This window comes from Poecilia reticulata, chromosome 12 (genome assembly GCF_904066995.2).
Source record: "Poecilia reticulata chromosome 12, P_reticulata-male-v2, whole genome shotgun sequence".
NCBI classification, from domain to species: Eukaryota; Metazoa; Chordata; class Actinopteri; order Cyprinodontiformes; family Poeciliidae; genus Poecilia; species Poecilia reticulata.
The window spans coordinates 635,083-661,821 of NC_088841.1; the positions used below are offsets into that span (position 1 = coordinate 635,083).

A 26,739-nucleotide genomic window follows, 5' to 3' on the forward strand; every position below is an offset into this window, starting at 1 on the left:
GCACTGAGCCTCATCCCGGCCGCTTCACACTCAGCTGCGAACCGCTCCAGTGAGAGCTGCAGATCACGTTCCGATGAAGCCAACAGGACCACATCATCCACAAAAAGCAGAGATGCGATACTAAGGCCACCAAAACGGATCCCCTCAACACCTCGACTGCGCCTAGAAATTCTGTCCATGAAGGTAATGAACAGAATCGATGACAAAGGGCAGCCTTGGCGGAGTCCCACTCTCACCGGAAACGAGCCCGACATACTACCGGCAATGCGGACCAACTCTGACACCGCTCATACAGGGACCTGACAGCCCGTATCAAAGGGCCCGGTACCCCATACTCCCGGAGTACCCCCCACAGGGCCTCCCGAGGGACACGGTCGAACGCCTTCTCCAAGTCCACAAAACACATGTAGACTGGTTGGGCGAACTCCCATGCACCCTCCAGGACGCTGCTGAGGGTGTAGAGCTGGTCCAGTGTTCCACGACCAGGACGAAAACCACACTGCTCTTCCTGAATCCGAGGTTCGACTATCTGACGGACCCTCCTCTCCAGGATCCCTGAATAGACCAGGGAGGCTTAAGAGTGTGACCTCCCTGTAATTGGAGCACACCCTCCGGTCCACCTTTTTAAACAGGGGGACCACCACCCCAGTCTGCCAATCCAGGGGAACTGCCCCCGATGTCCATGCGATATTGCAGAGTCGCGTGAGCCAACACAACCCTGCAACATCCGGAGCCTTAAGGAACTCCGGGCGGATCTCATCCACCCCTGGGGCCCTGCCACCGAGGAGCTTTTTGACTACCTCGGCGACCTCGTCCCCAGAGATTGGAGAGCCCAACCCAGAGTCCCCTTGCTCAGCTTCCTCAACAGAAGGCATTGTTGGTGGGACTGAGGAGGTCTTCAAAGTATTCCGCCCACCGGCCCACAACGTCCCGAGATGAGGTCAGCAGCGCACCATCCCCACTATAAACAGTGTTGGTGCTGCACTGCTTCCCCCTCAGACGCCGGATGGTGGACCAGAATCGCCTCGAAGCCGTACGGAAGTCTGTCTCCATGGCCTCTACAAACTCCTCCCACGCCCGAGTTTTTTGCCTCAGCGACAACCCGAGCCACATGCCGCTTCACCCGCCGGTACCCATCAGCTGCTTCTGGAGTCCCACAGGCCAAAAAGGCCCGATAGGACTCCTTCTTCAGCTTGACAGCATCCCTCACCGAAGGTGTCCACCAACGGGTTCGAGGGTTGCCGCCGCGACAGGCACCAACAACCTTGCGGCCGCAGCTCCGATAGGCCGCCTCGACAATGGAGGTATGAAACATGGTCAACTCAGACTCAATGTCCCCCACCTCCCCCGGAACGTGTTCGAAGTTCTGCCGGAGATGAGAGTTGAAGCTCCGTCTCACAGGGGACTCCGCCAGACGTTCCCAGCAGACCCTCACTACACGTTTGGGCCTGCCAGGTCTGACCGGCTTCCTCCCCTACCACCGGAGCCAACTCGTCACCAGGTAGTGGTCAGTGGACAGCTCCGCACCTCTCTTCACCCGAGTGTCCAAGACATACGGCCGCAAATCCGATGAGACCATGACAAAGTCAATCATCGAACTGCGGCCTAGGGGGTCCTGGTGCCAAGTGCACATATGGACGCCCTTATGCCTGAACATGGTGTTCGTGATGGACAATCCGTGACGAGCACAGAAGTCCAACAACAGAACCCCACTTGGGTTCAGATCGGGGTGGCGTTCATCCCAACCACGCCTCTCCAGGTCTCACTGTCATTGTCCATGTGAGCGTTGAAGTCCCCCAGTAGAACAAGTGAGTCCCCAGGAGGGGCACTCTCCAGTACCCCCTCTAAGGACTCCAAGAAGGGTGGGTAATCTGAACTGCTGTTTGGCCCATAAGCACAAACAACAGTCAGAACCCCTCCCCCCACCCGTAGGCGGAGGGAGGCTACCCTCTTGTTCACCCCGGCGCCCAGATGGGGGGCAACCCAGATGGGGGGCAACAAGTATGCCCACTCCAGCCCGGCGCCTCTCACCGTGGGCAACTCCAGAGTGGAAGTACGTCCAGCCCCTCTCAAGGAGACTGGTTCCAGAACCAGAGCCATGTGTCGAGGTGAGGCCGACTATTTCTAGCCGGAACCTCTCAGCCTCGCACACTAGCTCCGGTTCCTTCCCCACCAGAGGTGACGTTCCACGTCCCAAGACCCAGCTTCTGCAGCCGAGGATCAGACCGCCAGGGTCCCCTCCCTCGGCTGCCGCCCATAGCACAATACACCCGACCCCTTTGGCCCCTCGGACAGGTGGTGAGCCTATCGGAAGGGGGACCCACGTCTCCTCTTCGGGCTGAGCCCGGCCGGACTCTGTGGGTAAAAGCCCGGCTACCAGGCGCTCGCCATCGTGCCCCACCTCCAAGCCTGGCTCCAGAGTGGGGCCCTGGTGACCCGCGTCCGGGCAAGGTAAAACAAAGACCAAAGTTTGTGTTCATCTTAAGGTGTCTTCGGACTGCGCTTTGTCTGGTTCCTCACCTAGGACCTGTCTGCCTTGGGTGACCCTACCAGGGGCATAAAGCCCCAGACAGCATAGCTCCTAGGATCATTGGGACACTCAAACCCCTCCACCACGATAAGGTGGCCGCCCAAGGAGAGGCCCTACGTCATATCTGTAGCAGATATAGTAGGGTTAGAAGTGCTGCCGGAGCATCCCTTCCTCACACAAGCCGAAACCTGTCTTGACATTGGCAGACACCGCATCATCCTCTTTAGTGAAAGTGCCCTACTACTAACCTGAATCTAACCTGAAGTCTTATGCAGTGAACCGACTGCTCCAGAGTATGTGCAGTAGATTGGGTACGGTTGGAGCTGGCTCACCAAATCGCTAGAGAAGCCCTTGGGAACTCAGTCACACATGCCAAGAGAGTACGACAAGAACTGCTGCCACATGTAGTATAAAATTGGAGACCCTGTGTGATATAAAATTGGAAACCCTGTGTGATATCTCATTAAAGGGACACGTCATGTCAAGAACAAAGTCAAAACGTTTCATCTTATGAAGGAACATTCTTTGTCCTAGGCCAACTGGAAGACCTACCTTACTGGGTACAGAAGAACCCAAGGTCCAAGGTGAAAGTCGTCCACCATGACCAGCTAAAGTGCCACCGCAGATGGGAGCCCCTGGACAACACATGGGTCTTGGATCAAAGTGTTGACTTTGATCAACACTTTGATGAAGTCAAAGTGTTGATCAACTTTGACTTTGATCAAAGTTGATCAACACTTGCAAGACTTTGACTTTGTCAAAGTGTTGACAGTCAGCAGACTGTGACCTGGGTCTGCAGGGTTTGTTTTCTGATGCAGCCAGTGAGGGTGCAGGTTGTCCCCTGCTGTTTATATCAACTGCAACAGATCCCATCCTCCCCTTCCCACGTGAACCATGAGGATGGAGGGGGTGTGGTGGGCCCTAAGGTTCTAGTGTGTTGCAAAGTTAGCTAATACTGTTTAAAAAAATCCATATTTGTCTATTTTCTTTACTGATGTTCAGTTGTTCAAACTATAAAAGAAAACTTAACAGAAGAGCCAATGGTTTATCTAAAAGAACATGTTTAGCTGTATTTGTTTTTCACACCAGATAGGGTCAGTTAGTGTCCTGCCCAGCGTCATAGGTGCCACTGAGTAACTTCTTTCCTCCTCTATGGCATGTAAATGCTTAATTTTGCACATATAAGCACACTTTAAATGAGCTAATTATATCACTGGCTATATGGTTGATGATATACCTCACTTTTATTTAATGATGATTGATACTGTTATCTCTTGTTAGGGATTGTGTATCAGTTTTATGCATTGTAAGGCTGCAATTATTGCTTAATTGCCATCCAAAGGGGTAGTAGTGTTGCAGAAAGTGCCTCCACTATATCTGATGAGGAGCTCAGTAAGTAGTGTGTCTGTTGTGTGTGGGTGAGGAAGATGTGTGACAGCAGTCCTCCAGCGAATGAAGCAGCAGTAGTTAGGAAATATTCTGTGCGGCCTGTATTTGTTAAGTCGAAGCTATTAACTTTACCTCTAACCACCTCAGTGCCACCGCATGGTTTATGTTCACAAGGGCAAGTGAGGGAGTTAACCCTGAAGTAGAGACCTCCTTCGGCCCTGGAGGACATATCTCCCCTGTGTTTTCAGTCCATGGGTCAGAAGACAGAAGCAGGAACGGTTAACACAAGCCTCCGGTCACTAGGTGGCAGCAGTGTTCAAACTAATTAACAAGCTCCCTGTTCAAACCAGTAGTAGGGGCCTACACAGACACCTGCTGATGTAAGCAGACCTGAGGATTTAAGCACAGATGTTTTGAAATATATCTACAGTCATACAAGAGAGATGTAGAAGTTTGACAGTGAAAAGAAAACTGCCAGCAGAGGTCAGTAAATCAAGAATGACTGAGTTTTATGGCCAGGCTAAGAAGTTTTCTTTTCAAATACAAGAATAAAGTCATATTATGAGAACAAAGTTCTATTAGCAGAATAGTTATACTATTCCCAGAATAAGGAAGCCATTATGAGTATAGGAGCCATTTGTCTTTTCCTGTGTTTATCGACACCAGGGGACATATTTCATTTTGAGTTCAGAGTATGTCTGAAGGGGATGGGGTTATTTAAGTTCAAGTGTGATTCTGTTCAATTGTCGTAATGGGAAGGGGAAAACTGTTTTCTACTACACTTGTTTTGGATTTATGTCTGATTTATGTGGTTCTAAACAAAAATGTCAAGAGTGATCTGTGATGTGACCAGTGGCTAATAGTTTCATTCTGATAATTTAAAAGATCAAGTATTTGCTTATTTGTAAAACCAATACCATTTAAACCTTCACAAATGATCAGTATTCCCCATTTTAGTACCGTGTGATGTAGAGTTATCAATTTAGGACTTTATTCTTGAACAACTTTACTCAAATTTAAAACACAAACCAATAAACAGAAAAAAAAGTATGATCCCTACAGGGGCAAGAGTAATTGAGAAACACTGGCCCAGTACAAAAAGTTTTAGTGTTAACCCTAAACGTGATCATAAGCGTCATGTCTCACTTGCCTGTCTTAATAGTGTTTCTGTTATGAGGCTGCAGCTGTATTGTTTGTAGCTAAAGTCTACCAAGTTTGTTTAGTGCAGTAGTAGGATAATCATTAGATAATCATCATGTGAGTGTGCTTTACCATTAACCAAAAAGAATGGGGTGAAATTTGTAGTGGAAGGAGCATGAGTGTTGCATGCAAACGCAACCCATTTCACGTGTTCATCCCACTAACCACCTTTTGAATAAAGGTACTTTATAAACTGTCCTTTTATTTATCCATTAGCCCATTCCACCATTCCATCCGACATTACATGATATGGAGATGTCCTTGTTCCTTGTTTTGTGTACTCCCATACATTTACTAAGGTCTTAAGTCAAACTGGCATCCCTGGTCTGTGTATAGGCTGTGGGGAACAATGTGGCGACTAATGTAGTCTTCAAACAAGCACTTTTGCTAGGTCAGGAAATGCATACAGGTCAATGTACTTTGTGAAATAGTTCATTACAACAAGCATGTATCTGTTTCCATGAGCAGTGACAGGCAGTTCCATTGCTATTTTTATCCAAACGCCTTTCAGACTTTTTTTAAGGTTTTATTGGCTCTAGTCGCCTTTATTTAATAGCTAATTGACAGGAAAATGGGTAATGAGAGAATACATGCAGCAAAGGTCACCAGGCCGGGAATCGAACTTGTGACTGCCATGTCAAGGACTAAGGCCTCCATACATGGGTTGTGACCTGCTCCACCACAGCACACCCCTAGACAACATGTTTTAAGGGACCTGCTGATGAGGTGTTGGCTACTTGCGTACCTCACACACCACACATTGCAAACACCACTTAGTTACGTTTCGAGGCATGTAGCATATTGCCTTGAGCACATTGTAAAGTTGTTACTACATCAAAATGTCAAATAAGAGAATGGCTATGTAGCCCCCCTCAACACTTACTTTTGCAGATCACTTGGTATAAAAATCTGTATAACAGGATCACCAGGGCGATGCCAAACCTGCCGACAGAGAAGAGCATCACTACCAATAAGTTTTGGAAACTCCCTCTAAAAGTGCCTGTGCTCAGGGGAGTGCTCAGGGTGGCAGTAGCTATGTATTGATATTTTTTCTTTTCCAAACTTTCATTCTTGCCTTTCTGGGGGAACATAGCTTTGTTTGGACAATTGTTCCTTCTTGCTTTGGACATTGTGTAGTGTGACTGATTTTTGGCAATATTTTTCCATACGTTGTTACTTTCTTATGATGTGCAACCATAGCAAGGAGCAGCTGATTAAAATTGGAAAAGCTGAAGAAATACCACAACTGAAGCCAGAACTCTTAGATACGTTGATAAGGAGGCATTGTGGATGCAGAGAGGAGGAGGAAGTTCAAACCATCTTGTGGCAGACACAAACTTTTATATTTCGCACCAGAATGTAAAATGTAAATCATTTTGACCACTCAAAGCGCTTTACACTAGTCACATTCACACATTTGCACTCTAACGCTCATACATTTATACACCAATACGCAGATTGGTAGGCAATTTGGGGTCAAGTGCCTTGCCCAAGGGCACATCGATATGTGGCAGGAGGAAGCTGGAATCGAACCTACAACCTTCTGATCGCAAGGTCACAGTCACAGTCGCCCAATAAGAATGTAGCCTCTTATTGGGAAAGGGAGAGAGGTGACAAAAAGGCCAACGGTAGCCCCAGGGATCCTCCGATTAGACTTTTTGCTGCCAATTCCGATATCAATTACACATAAGGGCCGATCACCAATACAGATCATCTGGACTGGTAGTCTAGCAAAATGGAAAAGTGATCTGGCATTAAATTCACCTAATTTAGTCAAAACAAAAAACAACAAAAAAACAAGCAAAATACTTATAGGGACAATGCAGAAAGTATTCAGTCAATAAGACAACTGTAAAACCTGTCTTTGAGAGTATGGTCAAGTCATTTTAACTATTTCTTGAATTGGATCATTTCTGCATAGTGCATTTTTCCTACAGTTGTGGATTTTTCCATGTGGGGTGGGTAATTGTTTTTATTGATCTGTACAGCACTAAAGGTGCTTTTAGTAAGAAGAATGCTTTATAGATAAAATTGACCAGTAAAATCGTAAAAAACATATTTAACAGTAAAGGCTCAATGGCCTAAATCAAATAAAATTTTATTTGTATAGCACATTTCAGCAACAAGGCATTTCAAAGTGCTTTACATCATAAAAATACAATAAAAAGTCATAGAACACAGTCAACAATTGAAACATTTAGTCAAGAATTATTTTTTTCAAAAGCAACTCTAAACAGGTGTGTTTTTAGTCTAGATGTTGTTGGAGACTTGCACGTCTCCAGCTAAGGTTCGTTGATGAAGGAGATTCCAAGAGTCAGTGAGTTGACATTAACCAAAATTTATTCAAAGTACAAGACATCTTGGAGATCCACTTACGCATCAAACATGCATACAAGTTGACAAAAGGCAATTCCAGTCAGATCTGAAGTCCTTTGTCTCCTACTATATAGCCCGCCCAGTATGGAGTGAAAATGGTCTCAAAATATCTGAGCTTGTGTAAAAAGATTTGTGCGTGTGTAAAAGGATTTGTGCGTGCGTAAAAGGATTTGTGTGTGTGTGTAAAAACATCTGTGCATGTAATACTGGATTTGTAAACCTTAAAAATAAAATAAACCTTCTCCTACGCCTATAAATGTTGAAAAAGTACATACAAATCCCCTGGTACACACACACAAAACTGCATTTACACACAGATCTTGTTACAAGTGCACAACTATTTTTGAGACTCATTTTACGCTTCGGGGAAGCTCCCAGATTTTGTGTGTGGATGGTGCGTTTACATGGTAGTAAAAGTTGGGTCATCTGAGTTTTGCTCTGTGTCTAGTCCTCTGACGTTTCTCACTGTGCTGGTACCGAAGTGGCAAATACTTTAGTTCGGTGGAAAACTATATCTCAGCACTTTCTTATAATATCCTAAAATTATTTATTATTGTACATTTTTGAGCCGTACAGGAGACTAAGTAGTCTGAAAAAGGACCACTGGGTGGCGGAATGGTTCGCTGGCTGGAAAAATAGGCAGGCAAACCCAGAAGCAAGACGGAGCGTTCCGGTGGTCTGTCCTCTGAAGAAAGTACAAGCTAAACCTGCAGGCTTTGCTCTCCAATTATAATGAGACATGGAGTAATTATAAATGATTTAAGATTACGTTTTATATGTCTGGTATTTTGATACTCTGCCTTCCTCATACTTTCTGTTAGCGGGAGCTAATGTTTATGTCATGCTATGTTAGCTGTTCGCAGCTAAACGTGGCTTTTTAGTATCACTCAGCACAGTTTGAACCTTTAAACCAGGGGTGCTCAATACGTCGATCGCGATCAACCGGTCGATCGCGGAAAGGTTTTGAGTCGATCTCGGCAGCAGGTGACAAACTGAACGCCGCCAGGACGCTGAGACCAGCACTTCCTCTTCTGATAGTGAATATTTTTCATAAGCCTAAGATCCTAAACGTTTGTAGCTTCATTAAAAGAATAATTATAAAAAGTCAACGAAACATTTAAAATTAATAATCTCAGTAATTATTGTTTCAACAAGGTGTTGCGCAATTCTGTGCGTTTCGGTTCCATTAACAAAAAAACAAAAACAAAAAAAACAAAAAAAGAGACTCAAAGATCCACTGACAGCAGAGCAGGAGTTTAAATTAGCTACTCAACCACCGCTGTGTTCTTGAGAGGATTATTAATAATCGAGAATTAAATATCAAGCTTGGAAACCTGATATCATAACGGACTGAATGTTGTGTTTTTAATGTAGCCTAATCTTTGCTCGGCTTGCGGGGTGCAGGCGGTTTCCACGGCAACGGGTGTGCTTAAACGACAGAGAGTAAAAAGGTAGATGTTGTTTTCAGTTGATAGTCTGTTCGGGTTATTTTACCTTTTTTTTTTTTTTTTTACCTTTGCTGTGGCTCATCACACCTGCTGTAGTTTCTGAATATTCAATAAACGACAAAATTGGACTAATTACCTCGTTCGTTTGTGAGCATACGTCACAACAAACATCAAATAGGAGAAATATATTTCATTAAGTTTGAACAAATTCTACCGCGATAATTATGTGAAATTAAATCAATTATATCCCGACTTCAGAAGATTTGCCTTTACCTTTATTGGGCTCTTTGGTTCCCCCCATCAGTCTGTATTTTCTCATATCGAGGTCATCAAACCAAATTTCAGATCCACCATGACTGACTGACACCTGCTGGCGTCAGGTTTGCAACCAGCTTCTGACTGAGAAACCAGTAACCAGTGACGAGAAACCAGTGACCTGCTCCCAGTGTCAGAATCTTACTGACAAAGAAACTGGATTAGGTTTTCTGTCACTTTATTTCTGCTGTAACTGATGTATATTCCCAGATAAAATAAGTCAATAGAGTTTAATTTGCTATTTTTATGTCTTTGTGTCATGAGGTAGATCTCAGGCGGCTGGTGAGAGAAAAAGTAGATCTTGCTCTCAAAAAGTTTGAGCACCCATGCTTTAAACCATAAAAATGATCTCTGGGTGGTTCTTAGAGTATCTGTTTTGCCCAAAAGATTCCAATCAAATTCCTAAGTCATGTTGCTGACTGATATTTTATATATAGTTTGTGAGACATTCTGATTTGTCTTTTACTTTGTTCACTAAGTGAATATAATTAAGTGAAATAAATTGCCTTTCGATTCTAATGTAATGAATTTCTATGTGTATAAATAAAATTTTATATGTATCTCTACACAGGACAAAACGGGTGTCATTTCACTTTCTGGTGGATCTTTCAGATCTCATCTACCTTCTGATCCGATGGAGCTGTTGCAGGAACACACTGGTCCTCTAACAGGATCCTCAGATCCAGGCATCGATGTCTGGTGTCCTGCAATATTTAGATACGTCCTGGTCCAACACACCTGAATTAAATGGCTGCTTAGGACAGTCGAGTCTTGCTAATGACCTCATGATTTGACTCGGGTGCGTTAAAGAAAAGACATCTAAAGGTTGGAGGACACCGACCCTTATGAACTGGAGTTAAAGCCCATCTGTACAAGTTTCACTCAATTGTAATCACATTTACTTGCATACAGTGGAAACTTTACCTGTGTTGAGGTAGATGAGGAGTATTCATATTTTCTTTACTTTAATACCATAATGGTTTCCATTTGTTGAAAGTAAACAAGCATTTAGCCATAGTTTGACCACTGCTTTATGACAGAAAAAAGTTTGATGTCACAAATATATGAGTTTAATAGAGGCATCATTCAATTTATACTGTAGAAAGAAGCAGATGACAAAAGTATTTCCTGAATTAACTTTAATGTTCATTTCACTGCACACAAAGGACAGATTAAATATTTAAGATTGCAACAAATCTGTTGAATGTTTAACAAAATAGGTTCAGATTAACACGGGTGGATTCACAGCTACCTAAAGTTAACTATGAAATGTCTTCAAACTTACATGGATGTTCAAATATTTACTATAATCAATTAACAAAAGAAAACACCATAAAGCTGTGTATTCAAATATGACCAAGGTCAGTCTGTACAGATTGAGGAGACTCCATAACATCTACCAACAAAGCAGGTTAACTACTGTAGTTTGAAAGGCGTCTTGGTTCAGTCGACGGCTCAGTTTGAAGCTTCAGGTTTTGGTGTTGAACCTCCCAGAATCTCAGCTGCAGCAGATTGTCTGAAGATGCAGAGAAAAGTACAAATATACAGTTAGTGTTAGAAAAAACTGTTGATTTTCCTGAACAGCTGATGCACTTACAGACCTGACTGTGACAGAACATTACTGAACCTGAAAATTACTTGAATCATCACAATGTATGTAGAAATTTTTCTTTTTATATTGATCAAATATGTATGCATTAAATCAGTGGTTCTTAACCTTTTTTGAGGTACTGAACCCATCAGATTCATATGCGCATTCACTGAACTCTTTTTTCGTGATAAATAAAATTATTTCTTTTTCCAAATTCAAGACATATGGGTGACCCAATGAGAGTCTAGTTGGGTCACTTTAAGAAGATCACCAAGTCTTCTTAAAAGATAGAGTCTCTGAGAACAGTTCTTCAAAATATAGTCAGTGTTTTCAGCAAAGTAGAGCTGACTGTCTAGGAACGACCAAAGTTATTTAAAATTTGCCACAGTTTCAACAAGTTGGCCATCGAGAGAAACTGGAACCACTTTAAGGTCTTGTTTAGGTCATTTAATTAGCTCTACATTCTTAAGAGAATGAAAAATTAATAATAAATAAGACTTTGCGGTATTCTGATTTAGTAATGTAAATGTAATTATATTAATTGCGTTACCACCCCCACGCCACTAGAGGCAGTAGCAAGCCCGAAAAGATGCAACTATGGAGCAGATTTAGAAGTACACCGAAGGCTACAGAATTTGGTAAAAACTGTGAGCTTTGCTGAAGTAATTAAAGACACAAGTTCAAATCCATGCTGAGAGTGGAACTCCTTCAATCAGTGCTCCTCCGCAGCACTGATTGGCTAAGCAATGTAACGTGATCCTCTGCAGCAAGTGATGGCAAAGCGGGGCGCGTCATCACAACTTGACACAAGTGTGTCTTTACCTCTGTGGCAGAGGCTCCGCCAAACCCCTGAGACCGACTCATCGAACCCCTGGGGTTCAATCAAACCCAGGTTAAGAACCACTGCATTAAATGTTTTGCTGTGAAGGCTATTTTTGCAGTGGTGCAAATACTAAATAAATGCATAAGAAAATAAATATTTTAAGTATGTGTCTATTAGCTGTCAATTGTGTCAAAATATCAATTAAGAAATTGTGAAAATCGAAACCATCTGAATATATTTTACCATCTACATTAGTCAACTTGAAATGAAGACGAACAGCATGTTCGTCTTCATTTCAAACCAGGACAAACATGCAAACCTGAGTGAAGATGGCCCCCCACCTTCTTCAAACCAGACAAAATTGGTGTCAAACGTTTGTGCAGCAAAACCTTTCGTTTGTGCCGCTATCATTTTAAAGATATAAAAAATGTTTCTAGAGGTCATCCAAGGTCAACCAGCCCCCCACCTTCTTCAAATCAGACAAAATGGGTGTCAATCAACTCAGCTACGTTTGTGCAGCAAAAATTTTCGTTTGTGCTGCTTTGGCTTTGAAGATATTAATGAAAGTGTAAAGGTCAAAAGGTCAACCAGCCCCTCTCCCCCACTTTTATGAAATCAAACAAAATTAGTGTCACACGTTAGTGCTACGTTTGTGCAGCAAAAATGTTCGTTTGTGCCACTATCATTTTAAAGATATAAAGAAAGTTGGATTTCATAAAAGTTGGGGGGCTGGTTGACCTTTACACTTTCATTAATATCTTCAAAGCCAAAGCAGCACAAACGAAAATTTTTGCTGCACAAACCAGCACAAACGTAGCCGAGTTGATTGACTCCCATTTTGTCTAGTTTGAAGAAGGTGGGGGTGAACATGCAAACCAGCATGTTTGTCCTGGTTTGCAGATGAGGTATACATTTGTTTAAGGGCAGATGAAATGGGGTCCAGACACAAACACAGTTTAATCTGAAGATTCTGGAGGATGTGTGAATAGGTCTGTCACCATGAAAAATTTTTACTGTCCGATAAGTTGTTTCCAGGAGTTATTTTGATAAACAATAATATTGTTCTTTTGAGACCATTTTTTTAAGTAATATAATTTTAATTACGGAATAATAATACAAGAACACATTCTCAAAGGACATTAAACTGAAGTCGTTTTAAACAAAATTCAAAATAAGGTCTAATTGAGACCAAAGTACCAAACTGAATACTTTTATTATCCAGTTTTTGGTAGAAAGAGAGAGAAAAAGAGAAACAATAAATCATGCCAATGGAAATGATTGAGTTTGTTTTCATTTATCATCCGATTAATTGATTTCTTGATTATTCTGACAGGCCTATGTGTGAACATTTTACTAAATCCTTAAATAAGTTGACAAGTCAACATAGATGAAGTACCTTTCAGTTTGTTCTGGTGAATAAAGTCTAGCAGAGGATGATGTTCCTGCAGTTCCAGATCTACCTTCAATACTGCTGAAACAACAAAATACGGTTTCAGTGATAGTGACCAAGATTCATAACTGCCATAATCTCCTGAAGATCCTTGCCGACTTCGGCATCATAAAACTAGATCAACCTAGGTTCAAGTTAAGACTGAAGATAGATTATCATCTGTGTTGAGTGTGATACTAAAAAGCCACGCTTAGCTGCGAAGAGCTAACGTAGCATGACATAAACATTAGCTCCCGCTAACAGAAACGCATGAGGAAGGCAGAGTATCAAAATACCAGACAAATGTAATCTTAAATCATTTATAATTACTCCATGTCTCATTATAATCGGAGAGCAAAGCCTGCAGGTTTAGCTTGTACTTACTTCAGAGGACAGACCACCGGAACGCTCCGTCTTGCTTCTGGGTTTGCCTGCATATTTTTCCAGCCAGCGAACCATTCCGCCACCCAGTGGTCCTTTTTCAGACTACTGAGTCTCCTGTACCACTCAAAAATGCACAATATGTCTATAAATATAGTATTCCACCAAACTAAAGTATTTGCCACTTCGGTACCAGCACAGTGAGAAACGTCAGAGGACTAGACTCGGAGCAAAACTCAGATGACCCAGCTTTTACTAGCATGTAAACGCACCATCTACACACAAATCTGGGAGCTTCCCCGAAGCGTGAAATGAGTCTAAAAAATAGTTGTGCACTTGTAACCAGATCTGTGTGTAAATGCAGTTTTGTGTGTGTGTACCAGGTGATTTGTATGTACTTTTTAAACATTTATAGGCGTAGGAGAAGGTTTATTTTATTTTTAAGGTTTACAAATCCAGTATTACACGCACAGATGTTTTTACACACACACACAAATCTTTTTACACACGCACAGATATTTTGAGACTATTTTCACTCCAATTTATCTCACAATGGGGGAAACTCTGGTGCAACAACAGGAAAATGAGAAACAATTGAAGCACATAGATTCACGTAAGACAAAACGCAAAATAAAAACAAAGGGCAACATGCTGTACAATAGACAGTTATAAAGAGCACACTCCGATCCCAAGGAATGTGCAACTGAGTATCTTCAGAAAATGCGCATTTTGTTTGAGCATAAAAATACAGCAGACTTCGTGTTTAAAATGTCCTTCATGACTGTATGTAAGCAATCATAAATATGTAGACAGATGTATATATATGTCTACATATATCTAGACAGATATATGTACAAACTGCTCACCTGACTGGAGTGCAGCAGGCGTGTTAACATGCATCTGAGTCGGTGTGCACCGTTGGGCTGCGTCGGGCTCCAAAGCGGCTAAGGAGGCTTTTCACTCTCTGTGCTATGTCGACAAAAATGATTCATTCCTCACTGCTCCATCAAGTTGCCACTGAATGTTGAAATCCAATGCAAAGAAAAGCCGGCATCTTTGTTCACTGCTTGCTTGTAGCTTCCGTCACTTCTGTGTTGTGTTCTGTGTTCATTTTTCTTATCTCTTTGCTGCTACGTCTGACCACGCCCACAGCCAATCAGTGAACAGGAACAAACCTTGCGTCACCCACGAAAGCACCCACTAGGTGGCTGCATCACTCACTTGGGAGGCCTGTGTTCCACATGGTTTGTGTTTTTATGTTGTCCATATATTGTTTTTTATATGCAGAGTTCTTTGGATGGGCTGTGTTGCGTTTGTACCATGACAATAATGCTGATTCTGAATACCAAGACACTTGCTTTCATGACATTATCTGAGTGACTTTCCCTACAGTTAGTCTTTATAGTCTTTCAATTAGGCCTGTCGTGATAAACGATTAATCAATTAATCGGACGATAAATTAAACCTATCGACCTCATTTTAATTATCGTCTTTATCGTCTCTTCCTGCCTTTTTTCTTTCTCTTGATGACACTGAATGAAAAAAGGCTCAGCTCCAGTGCTCTCCACTGACCCTCCCTTCCTAATTTCCTTAGTCTAATGTCCAGCGCACATTACACGAGTTGTCGCCGACTGTCGGCCCATTTTCAAACCCTGAGAGACACCTTAGCCGACAGAAATCCTAGGTATAACGGTTCGATCGGGTTTGTCGTGCCGTGTGGTGTCCAGCCACATGGGCATAAAATAATGGCTACAAGTCCAGTCAACTAATTTTAAAATCAGGCATTAATCAATGCTTTACTAGAATCTACCTGTGATCCATGTGGCTAGAGTCAGCGTAAAGTCCGGACTGAATGAAAATTATAACCTATTTATTAACGAAGTTAACGAAGAACAGCTGAAAACTTACCGGATTTATCAACTGAGGTAGCAATTTGGCTCCAACTCCTCCCCTTGTCATTTCTATATTCTTTGCACGAAATGTTGAATAAACATTAATGATACCACAAATGGGCTGCACAGTGGCGCAGTTGGTAGAGCTGTTGCCTTGCAGCAAGAAGGTTCTGGGTTCAATTCCCGGTCTTTGCATGTTCTCCCTGTGCATGCGTGGGTTTTCTCCGGGTACTCCGGTTTCCTCCCACAGTCCAAAAACATGACTGTCAGGTTAATTGGTCTGTCTAAATTGCCCCTACGTGTGAGTGTGTGTGTGCATGGTTGTGTGTCCTGTGTGTCTCTGTGTTGCCCTGCGACAGACTGGCGACCTTTCCAGGGTGACCCCGCCTCTCGCCCGGAACGTTAGCTGGAGAGGCACCAGCAACCCTCCCGACCCCACTGAGGGACAAGGGTGCAAGAACTACTGCATTAGGTAGTCGGATGTGCCCGTTTTGTCTATTTAATTCTAGTGATTACTGAAGGGCAATATACAGACTACATAATCTGCACTCTTTTGGTTGAAGTATTTATTTCCACATTGGCTTTATGTTGTTTAGTTTTAATTCAAGTACGTTTTTTGTTTATGGAGACTGAGAATCCATTTTATTTTTGTTTTTGGTTGGTTTATTTAGTTTATCAGTTCCAGTGTTATGTGTTCTTTTGAAAATAAAGTGCATCTATCAGGAAATCGCATATTCATATCCATTAAATCAGTGTCAAAGGATAATTTGCGATAAATTATCGTTTATCGCAATAATGTTTTAGACAATTAACCTTCTAGTAAAATTTGTTATCGTGACAGGCCTACTTTCAATGTCCTTACAATGAATGTCTGAAAATAAGGTATAATTTTTCCAATTCTCACCCTAAAAACATTTAGTTAATGTTTTAACATTTAGTTGAAACATTTGTTAATTCCCTTTAACAAAATCAGTGGAGATGGAAACAAAATTTATTTGTAATGAATATAAAAAAGTTCCATATCTTATTATAGTCAAAAAAAGGGGAATGTGGTGAAATTTTGTATTATACAGGTAACGTATTACTAATAATCTGATGGTCATCATTATGTTCTTATTCATAGTGTTTATGAACCACCACCAAATGAATATTGCTAAGCTAGAAACCCATGGTTAGATATCTTCTGCAGCTCCTCAGGAGCCAGACTGACTCTCTACTGTTTTGGATTTGTTATCCCGACCTTGGTATAAACCTGTTATTTTGTCTGCTGGTTGTCAGAGCCAACTTTGAGCCATCTCAGCGTACACACAGAACTCACTCTGAGACTTACTTGGAGCTGTATCTGACCTATTCATGAGTTTTTGAGCTTGTGGCTCTCATATCATGCTCATAGTATTAAATAAACTTGTCAGTGATTTTCACCTAATAGTGCTTGGCAATTAATGTTTTTCCACAACACTGGAAAATTCTTGATTGTTAAACACTGCCAATGAAGTGTTGCTCCTACCTGGCATTGGAGAAGCATTAGAGAATGTAGGCATCAAGGGCGTCTGTGGTGTTCGTCCAGCATGACCCCTTGTGATGTCGTATCCAGCACTTGTAAAGAAGCCTGTCATGGGTGGGTGTACGGGAGGGGCAGCCATACCAGCTGCTAAGAGAGGACTAACAGAAGAAGGTAGATGAGGCAAAGGGGGGGAATCCACAGGGAAGGTAGAACTGGTAGGGAAAGGTAAGACAAGAGTTGATGAAGGGGGGAACTGGGAGAGAATGGAACATGGCGTGGTCAAAGAGCTACTGAAGTGAGGAAGGGAATCAATGGATGGAGGAGAGTTGGAAATGGAAGTTGAACAATTTGTGATAGAGCTGGTTCCAGAGAGAGAATGCTGACTTGACAGACCTGAAACAAAAAGGACAAAAATCAGATCTCTTTTCCTCTCTGCTTAATATATACAAAAAAATTTTTTGAGAGCCGCAGAAAGGCTGGCACAGTGCATGAAGGAATGAGAATTCTATAGATTCATCATGAATCCGAAGGCATCTTAGCATGTTAGTCATATGTCATCCTTTGCACGATACATTTTTAGCTGCAAATGATGCACTGAGACGACTGGACAGTTCTTTTATTAAAGTGAAGCTGCACTCGATGTGTCCTGAAAACCATCATGCTGCCAGGTCGACAGCCTGGCATGTGAAATTACTCCCAACTCGTGTGTCCAAGGCATCAGTGTGGAGCCTAAATCAAGTCTGCTGAAGAGCTTGGAATGCGTAGATATTTATTTTTACAGTAAAAGGCTGCTAATAACCAATAGTGTTTCACACTGTAAACACTATTGTCATTGTTTGATAAGCTGTACATTGAGAAAAATGTGATAATTTATTTGATTTTTTTTTTTATTCAAGTCTTCAAGTCTTTTTTATTCACAGGCAAACCTGTGCAATTGGCAGGCAAACCTCCCTCCTCCCATCCTCACCACTTTCTACAGAGGGACAATAGAGAGTATACTGACCAACAGCATCTCTGTTTGGTTTGGATCATGCAAAACCTCTGACTGGCAATGTGTGGAGAGAGTGGTAAGGTCAGCAGAGACAATCATTGGGACTGAGCTTCCTTCCATCCTTGACACAGCTCATAGTCGCCGCTTGTCCAGAGCTCAGTTGATTATAAAAGACTCCTTCCACCCTCAGCATGGTTTGTTCTCCCTGCTGCCCTCTGGGAAAAGGTTCAGCAGCTTCAAATGCAGAACAACCAACAACGCAATCTGGAGTAGACACCGATGGCTCTTCTCCAGATTGCAAGTTTCCGTGACTGGAAACATGCAACACTTGAAAGAGCAACAAAACAGCGAAAGTCACAGAAAAGTAATGTCACTGCTCTGCTCGCGTGTGTTCAAGACGAATAAAATAAAAAAAACGCAACTAGCCACCAGCTAGCAGCGGCAGGAGGAACTGTCCCTACTGCTACAGGCGAAAGTCCAAAGTGTGCAAAAATAGCTCAAGTGTGTCATGTCCTGCCCTGACACGCAGCTAAATCCAGTCATCATTGAATCAAAGTTTTGACCAGCTTTGGCTGTCAGAGGGGACATACTCACCCTGAGTAACTGAGCTTGGTAAGGAAATAAACCTCATAATTAGAGAGAAAGATATAATTGATAAAAATTGAAAGAGAAAGGGAGACGGATGAAAAAAAAGATAGAAATGAAGAAGGATAAATAAATACGGCACATAGAGGATGAATAGAATAGAGGATGAATGAAGTTTTTCTTCCTTAGGAATGTTATATGTAGACATATTCAAGATGTTCAAGTACTTCTTTAACCCTTGTTAAAGAGAACTGAGGCAAACGTAGGACTGTGGCAAATGATACAAGTTTTACGTGTGTGTGGGATCGGTTGGACCCCATTTCTAAACACAAGGGTTAATAACTACTAAATATATTTTGTCTGTAATAAACAATGATTACAGTAATCAATCGTTCTACAGAGAGATCGCCATTTTAAAAAGAACGCAATGGTGCAATTTTCTACAGTGGCCCTGAGGTGCAAACCACTTCAACAAATTCAAAAACACAACATTAACAAAGCACAATTACAAAAACGCTACAACATTAACAGAACGGAAGAGGTATGTTCCAGTGAGAGATGTGAGAAATCACTGATTGGACAATAGGCATGAATATGTATACCAGTGGTTTCCAAACATTTTCTGCCCCCCACCCCAATGGATTACAAATAGCTGTGTCTGGTTGAACGACGTGTGTGTGTGTGTGTGTGCGTGTGTGTGTGTGTGTGTAGGGGGCGGGGGGGGGGGCATTCTTAGAGACTCCCTGTCTCTAAGAAAGAGTGGGGTGGGGATCGACTAACTTTACCTGCATCCAACAGCTTTACTCAAAAGTTGGTTAATTTGGGGGAAAAACTGTGAAAAGTTATTTGCGTTTTGCTGCCATGATTCTAACACACCTGCGTAGCTCTGCACAGCAGCAGCAGCAGCAGGTCTCCATCACTGCCGCACAGGTGTAAACCCAGTGCGAGTGTTGTAGCGCTCATGTTGCGTTTAAAGGCGGCTCGGAAAAACAGGTTACCACATGTTAAAGGATTAAACGGTTTTAACTGCTGATAAAAGTGACAAGACAGATATGGGAAGTGTGGAAGCCCCTACTGTATCAAATTGACGTAGGAATAACAGAGAGTTGGCCATTCCAAGGTAAAAACCGAGCGCATACAGCGTTGATGTTTTTTTTGTTTTTCATCCAGACGGCTTCCCGCACCCCCCCTGCAATGGCACGGCGCCCCCCTAGAAGGGCACGCCCCACAGATTGGGGACCTCTGACGTATACGCTGAGTCCTACTTACGTTGCTGCCATCTTGAAAGTGGCAGTGATGAGAACGTGCTGCATGGACTAGTTTCAACCGTTTTACAGTACAAAGTGGACCCACTGCCTTTCACAGGTAAGAATTAAAGATAATAACCTAAATTTACGAGCACTTTGTGACTTTGTGGCCATTACTTTGTTTTTGAAACAACCCAGAAATATTTCCTTTGTAACTAAATTGGCCCAGTTAACTACTCTGATTATTTTCTTAGCTTAGCCAACTCTTTTTTTATACTGTGTAGTTTTTCTAAAGAGGGAGAGGCAATGAGAAACCTGTAACGGGCACGTTTGCCATTTGTTTATTGATGCCATGCCTAGAAGTTGGCAAGAAAAGTCGCTGTTTGTCTGTGCTCAAACATGGTTACTTTAAGGTACGTCAGTTGTCTGTAAGATGTTGTAGTGATTCGTTAATGTTTCTGTGTTTTTGTAATTTTTAATTGCTATGTTAATGTTGAAGTGGGTTGCACCTAGGCGCCACCGTAATTTTCTGGCCGATCACCGATCTTTAAAAAACCTAAAGTGCTGATTTTTGTGTGCGTGTGTGTGTGTAAAATATAGTTAAAAAGTCACTAAGTTGGCAACCATGGGGTGCCAACTTAGTGAAAATAGAGAGTTCTCCTGGTGGGTGGGACAGTGATTTTTATTCTTGTTTATATACCCCTTAAAAATGAGATGGTACATCTCAGCAGCTTACCTGCTGCTAAGATGGGGCTATTCTTTAAATAAATAAAAGTTCAGATTTTAAAATGTCAGAATTAGAGCTGATAAACAGATTAGAGCAGTTCCCTCTCCATTTTTCCTTATGAAGAATACCTCACCGTTTCCAAAATAAACCTTACAGCAAATCTGGACAAATCAAGTCTTACCACTGGTGAGTGGTGGAATGCTGGCTGAGGCAGCGAGTGATAAAGGTGTTGGGCTCACAGGAGGCGTTGTCTCAATCCCACTTTCTTCCATCATCTTCTTTGCTACAAAGCTTAGCTTTAGTCCAGATTCTGCAACAAACAAAAAAAATGTAAATCTTTTCTTTGTAAACATATTTCTACAGGACTCTAAGGTGTGAACAGTTTAGTTGAAATGTCATCTAATTTCTCAGTAGTGCACACCAAAAAAAATCTGAAGTTGCACTAGTGCAACCTGATGTTTTAATAAAAAAAATTTAAAAAAAAGTCTGCGACACGGTAAGTCTTCCTGAAGTTCAACAAGATTAACAGATTAGACTCATATCTTGGCCTATACCAATCAGAGATGATGAATAGCGGAAACTAACCCCCACCCCCGGGACTGACTGTGCTGCAGCTGCTCATGTGTCTATGTTTGTGTCCTGCAGTCAGAGGTGAGTAGGATAGACTAGTCAGATAAACAGTGGATGTAGCACAGATAAGTAGAGAAAATACAGCAAAGTTAAGATCTGAGTCATCTGAAAATTATTACTAGTGCTCTGACATCAAGCCAAATTCTCACGTTATGTCAAGTTCTGGTTCAGACAATGCATCAGAAAATGTGCCACATACAATCGACTACAAGTTGGAGCCCAGTGAAATTAAAAGGAGGAAAGTCTGTACATTTTAAAGACAGTTATTAGTTATTAGGCCAGATTTCCTGGTTAAGAGGCAGTAAAGGCAAACATGCAATGCACTGCATTTACTGTAAAGAGTGTTGTGCCAAGGCAGGTTATCCCTGACAGAATTTTTTTCCCCTGTGCCAGGAGCATACATTGGGCATCAGTGGTGGAGAAAATACTCAAAAAATTTACTTAAGTAAAAGTACAAATACACAGACAAAAATGTTCTCAAGTAAAAGTAAAAGTACCACATTAACATTTTACTTAAGTAAAAAAGTACTGGCTTTTAAAAATACTTAAGTACTTACTGAATGCATTACCTAATCGCTAATATCATTAAGTGGACCGATTGTATTTAATTTTAATACAACATAAATGTGCCATTTTAATGAACAATGCCACATATAAAGCATGTTTTGATTGTGTCTACTCTGTAACATAGTTTAGACTTAGATATGTGATTCTATGCATCATAATTTCAGGGATGGAAACATCTCGTCTCCTGTCCTAACATAACATGAACTTCACTTTTTGTTGCCACTTTTATTTTGAAAGAAATCCAACTCAAAGGGTAGGCAGGGGAGGACATGGAACCAAGGAGTAACGTAGCAGAGTTGTAGTCTAGACCACCGAACCCGAGACCAAATCAAGACCAAGACCAGAACCCCGCGCTACGTGACACAATAAAATTAAGTGCACCTATCAAAATTGCTTCTCAAATTGATCTGAAAGATCCACATTCCCATAAAACACCTAGATATTAAACACTTGGAGCTTAAATAAATTCAACCAGTATCAATTCAGTCTCTTCTTCATTCTGTTTTGCTTTCATCTCTGTGCCACAATCTGCAGAGGTCTCCTGCCATCCCTAAAAAAAATAACGCCCTGGGCAACTGCCCAGGGTGTTATTTTTGGGCAACCGCCCATATTGCCAATGTCAGAAACCACAACTGTCTGCACCATTAAACATAGCAATTAACGGTAAACAAAGCTCAACTATGAAGACTGTCCAAGGTGCAATAAGCAAGAAGTAACCAAGCAGAAGGAGCACCGTGACGGTTTTCATCCTCCCTCCTGCTGCAATGTCTACCACCATGACAGGTGACGAAAACAAAGAGCAATGAGCATGCTCTTTGTTTTATTAATTGGTGAATTAATAAAACAACATTGTTGTTTTATTAATTCACCAATTAAATTATTTAAATTTTTTTCTTAAATGAAATAAAATAATAGCTACTGCAGTGTACGCAGAGCATAACAAGAACAAAGAATGGCTGTCAGTGAGACTTCCGTCCTAATAACCTTAATAAAGATCCGCCCAGAAGAATCGGATCGTTCCTGAATGTCATATTACTATATTGCACTTTGGTCACAGCATTGTCCCATATATGCGACACCTCAGTAAATACCTCCACACAATAATTCGCATGAGTGACAACTTCTTTTCATCGCAGATGCAACATGTGTCTCTGTACAGCTAGCTTTGCTAGCATCGCGTCCACGGAGCTTACCTATATTTAAGCATTCCTTTAAAGTGACGCTAAAAGTTGGACGAAGTCCCCACCGTCTGTGAAAGCGAAGCGCTGCTGAATTTATATTTCGTCATATCTTATGATTTTTGCAACGCCATTACATTACCGATGATTAGACAGACATCTTCTCCTGCTCAGAGAAAACCACTGCACATTTCTTGGAGCTCCGTGTGCGAGTAAAGGGGGAGGCGATGGGTGACAACAGACACGTAGGTCATTTATTGCTCGGATTTTACGGGGCCACCTTATGGTCCTGAACTTCACATTTTAAAGGGAAAAAAGCTCAATGCGACTTGGATGTAACGAGTAACGCGACACTTTTGTAAAAATGTAGTGAAGTAGAAAGTACAGATACTTACTGTAAAATGTAGTGGAGTAAAAGTAGAAATTATCCATTGTTAAATCTACTTAAGTAAAATACAGATACACGAAAATTGTACTTAAGTTCTTCCCACCACTGTTGGGCATGTAGTGTGGGTCTTGTTAACTACACCTCAATCCAAGCAATGTAGCGTTTTATCTTTGTGAAATAGTGAAAGATGGCAATGACGTCTGTGTAAACTTGATTTATATAAACATTAATGCTCAATATATGTTATTATAAAGTAAATGGCTCTGTTTGTTTTCAGATGTCCTACAAAAATCCTATTTATTTGAATTGTTGCACGTCCCTAAAAGTCCTGTCTGCTGGAAATAAAAATCCACCTTTCTGAGTAGATGAAAGTAGAGCAGTTCTAGTGTGATCCAAAGGCAAAAAAAGTGGTGAAATCAACCTTTGTTGAAGTTTCACAAATACCAAACATGGTTTTAAAAATTCTACTATTAGAGCAGAATAATTTAGTCCAGGTTTGAAGAGGCTAGGTGTTGTAGTTTTTTTTTACTAGAGTAGATTAAAAATGTGAAAGGTAGTGAAAAATTAGGTGGAATCGCCCTTTAGCCATTTCCCGAATCGGAAGCTGGAATCGGAAACCAACTTCAGTTTACCACAGGGAAGTTAGCTTCAAGTTGGAAATTTGAGCTCTGCGGAGTAAGTGGCATTGAGCTCAAGGTTGATCCGATTTATGAACGCTAATGTCGGCCAGCCGTTCTCCACCGCTCCCCGGCCCAAGCACTCGAAGGTTCACTTAGGGACTTAACAAATTACCGAACCAAACACTCCTGTCAAACAAATGTAAATGCCTTGAATTGTGACCAACTGACTAACTGTCGGTGCTAATTTATGCTTTTACATGAGACACAATATCCTCTATTGCATTTTAAAGTCATATACAATATTTTAAATAATTTTAATATTAAATAATATGTTTTCTTCAATAGTCATGTGATAATAGTAATAATGTCATGTGACCTGTTGACTCAAAATCACTTTGAAATCTTTCTACAAATCAGTAGATGAGGCAGTCATTTGTTTTCCATTTTAACTCCGTTTTTATTTTTTAGCAATTCTTTGGTCAAAATTTAGTATTTTTCTTCAGTAGCTTCCAAGTCATGCGACCTATTGACCCAGAACCAGTGTGAAATTGTTCTACAAATTGAAAGAGATGAGGCACACTCCTTTGTTTTCCATTTTAACTCATTTTTCATATTTTAGCAATTTTTTTGTCCAAATTTAGTATTTTTCTTCAATAGCTTCCAGTTTTTTTTTTGCACAGCACATTTCAGCAGCAAGGCATTTCAAAGTGCTTTACATCATAAAAACACAAAGTCATGCAACATAGAATCAACAATGAAAACATTACATTAAGTCAAGAGCCATCATTAAATTTGTAATTGATTACGTTTCAAATACAACTCTAAACAGCTGGGTTTTTAGTTGAGATTTAAAGGAAGTCGGTGTTTTGGCTATTTTACAGTTTTCTGGAAGTTTGTTCCAAAAGAGGTCCTAGGTCAGGGGGTGCCCAAAGTTGGTCCTCGTGGGCCAGCATCCTGCATGTTTTAGTTGTCTCCCTGGTTTAACGCACCTCGATCAAATGATGGCTCGTTAGAAGGCCTAAGAGGAACATTGACAAGCTGAAGAGGTTGTTATGAAAACCAGGGAGAGAACTAAAACTCTCCCTGGTGAGTTTTAGTGTGTTTTGGCAAGCACCTAGTGCTTGCCAAACCACATGGAGTCGCATGACTCGAGATGAGAGCCATGTTGTCTGATATGTAGTGAGAAAATGTAATGTTTCAGTGGCTGTGTTTCTATGACTTTGCATTTTTGTGTTTTTATGGTGTAAAGCTCTTTGAAATGCGATATTTAAAATTTTATTTGATTTTTTGATTTGGGGATTTTCTGTCTGAGGCCACGTTCTGCGCAATCGGGGTTTTGAAGGGATTCATTTTGGTGGCCTTGGGATTAGTTAAAATGGAAAACAAGAGCTCAAGTGTGCCTCCTCTCTACTGATTTGTAGAACAATTTCACACTGGTTCTGGGTCACAATAGGTCACAAGACATGGAAGCTATTGAAGAAAAATACAAAATTTTGACCAAACAAATTGCTAAAAAAATTAGTTAAAATGGAAAACAAAGGAGTGTGCCTCGTCTATAGAGACTAGTAGAACAATTTGAAAGTGATTTTAAATCAATAGGTCACATGACCTGGAAGCTATTAAAGAAAAATACTAAATTTTGACCAAACAAATTGCTAAAAAATAAAAAATGAGTTAAAATGGAAAGCAAATTAGTGTGTCTCATCTCTCTCAATTTCTAGATCAATTTCACACTGGTTCTGGGTTAAGCTATTAAACACAAATCATATTTGGGGGGGGTGTTCCTGCTAAATCCTGAATATACCCAATTTGGGTTGTCTTGGAGTTTTTATCGCAACCTGTGGGCTTTTTCCTGTCTGGGAACGAGAATACGACCTGCTGAATGTGACAGGTAGCCAATCAAAAAGCGCGGTGACGTAAGAACAGAGGGGAATCCCTAACAGCTGACATATCGCGCAACTGAGTCCGGTGGATATCGGAGATATGTAGAAATGCTTATTATTAAATCTAAAGGTCTTTATTATGTTTATTCAGTTACAAATGTTAACTATGAAAAAACATATTCACCTCCAAATCAATAGTGCAGCAAATACAGCGGCTGCTCCCGCCGTCTTCTACCCACCGCCTTTTCTTTTTGTTACGTCTTTTATTCAAATGAGTCTACAAACTATCACTATTGCTTCTACATCGTCATCCATGTTTGGTTATTCTAAATTCCCGCTATGTTGGGGGTTTTACTGGATTATCCTCTGGAAACGGGATGTTTGTGACTGGAATCGGTTTGTGCTGCTCCTGCCTTGGACACACGAACCGATCGAACCTGTTGGACTTTTATCAGCTCTGTGGTCACAGAGGTTTGGAGAATCGGCCGACAATTCTTAAATATTTCCGTCTAAACTAGACTTAAGACTCACAAGCTCTACTCATCTCCTCTCGACCGCAGCCCAAACGCTCCGACTCTGGTCGCTATGGTAACGTTTACATATCCCTTCAAAATAAGATACAGATGCGAAACAAAAACGAACATTTTACTTTCGTGAAAACTTTAACTCACGATACTGACTAACGGGAGCCCTGAGAATGTTTCTCTGCAACGAGACGGTCCCATCTGGGAGTGATGAGAGACAATGACACCCGAAGTGTTGGTTATATCCACAGCCTGCTTGGTCTCTACGTGGCGAAGCAGCTTGAAGCTTCATTGCCTCATTAGCAGCCGGTCGCCGCATGTTACGCAGAGCGGCTTATAATGTGGGACTCACCTACCAGTCCCACATTGGTACTGGGATAAATCCATTCTCCTGTTTCTTCTCTGGGCCTTTTTCCCTTCGCAAAGAAACTTTCCAAAGACATCTGATCTGTTTCTCATTTTGCTGCTTGTGGCCTCAGTGTTGGCGTGCAAGTAACCGAGAGAATCTGGTTAAAGGATTT

General features: G+C 41.5%; 2 protein-coding genes and 1 long non-coding RNA gene across 5 annotated transcripts in view; 1 reads left to right on the top strand and 2 right to left on the bottom strand.

The window, feature by feature from the left end:
- The window catches only part of LOC103473513 (multiple epidermal growth factor-like domains protein 10), a 232,232-nt gene that overhangs the window by 178,415 nt on the left and 27,078 nt on the right, over window positions 1-26,739 (top strand). The window contains exon 12 of one of the 3 annotated variants that reach the window (XR_014090314.1): window positions 19,625-19,819. The exons of the other annotated variants lie outside the window; for them this stretch is intronic. The gene's annotated coding sequence lies outside the window, so the exon portion shown is untranslated. The remainder of the gene's footprint in view (window positions 1-19,624; window positions 19,820-26,739) is intronic. 3 annotated transcript variants of the gene reach the window in all.
- The window catches only part of prrc1 (proline-rich coiled-coil 1), a 52,382-nt gene that overhangs the window by 24,623 nt on the left and 1,020 nt on the right, over window positions 1-26,739 (bottom strand). Inside the window, exons 2-3 of the mRNA XM_008423811.3 lie at window positions 20,610-20,738; window positions 16,882-17,271 (exon numbers count right to left, since the gene is read on the bottom strand). Of these exons, the coding sequence (XP_008422033.1) occupies window positions 16,882-17,271; window positions 20,610-20,703 (484 nt within the window). The 5' untranslated portion in view covers window positions 20,704-20,738. The remainder of the gene's footprint in view (window positions 1-16,881; window positions 17,272-20,609; window positions 20,739-26,739) is intronic.
- LOC103473509 (uncharacterized) lies at window positions 10,710-14,342 on the bottom strand. Its single transcript, XR_535028.3, has 3 exons — window positions 13,486-14,342; window positions 13,069-13,140; window positions 10,710-10,774 (listed from the first exon to the last, which is right to left on the bottom strand). It is a non-coding gene; the product is annotated as an uncharacterized LOC103473509 (long non-coding RNA).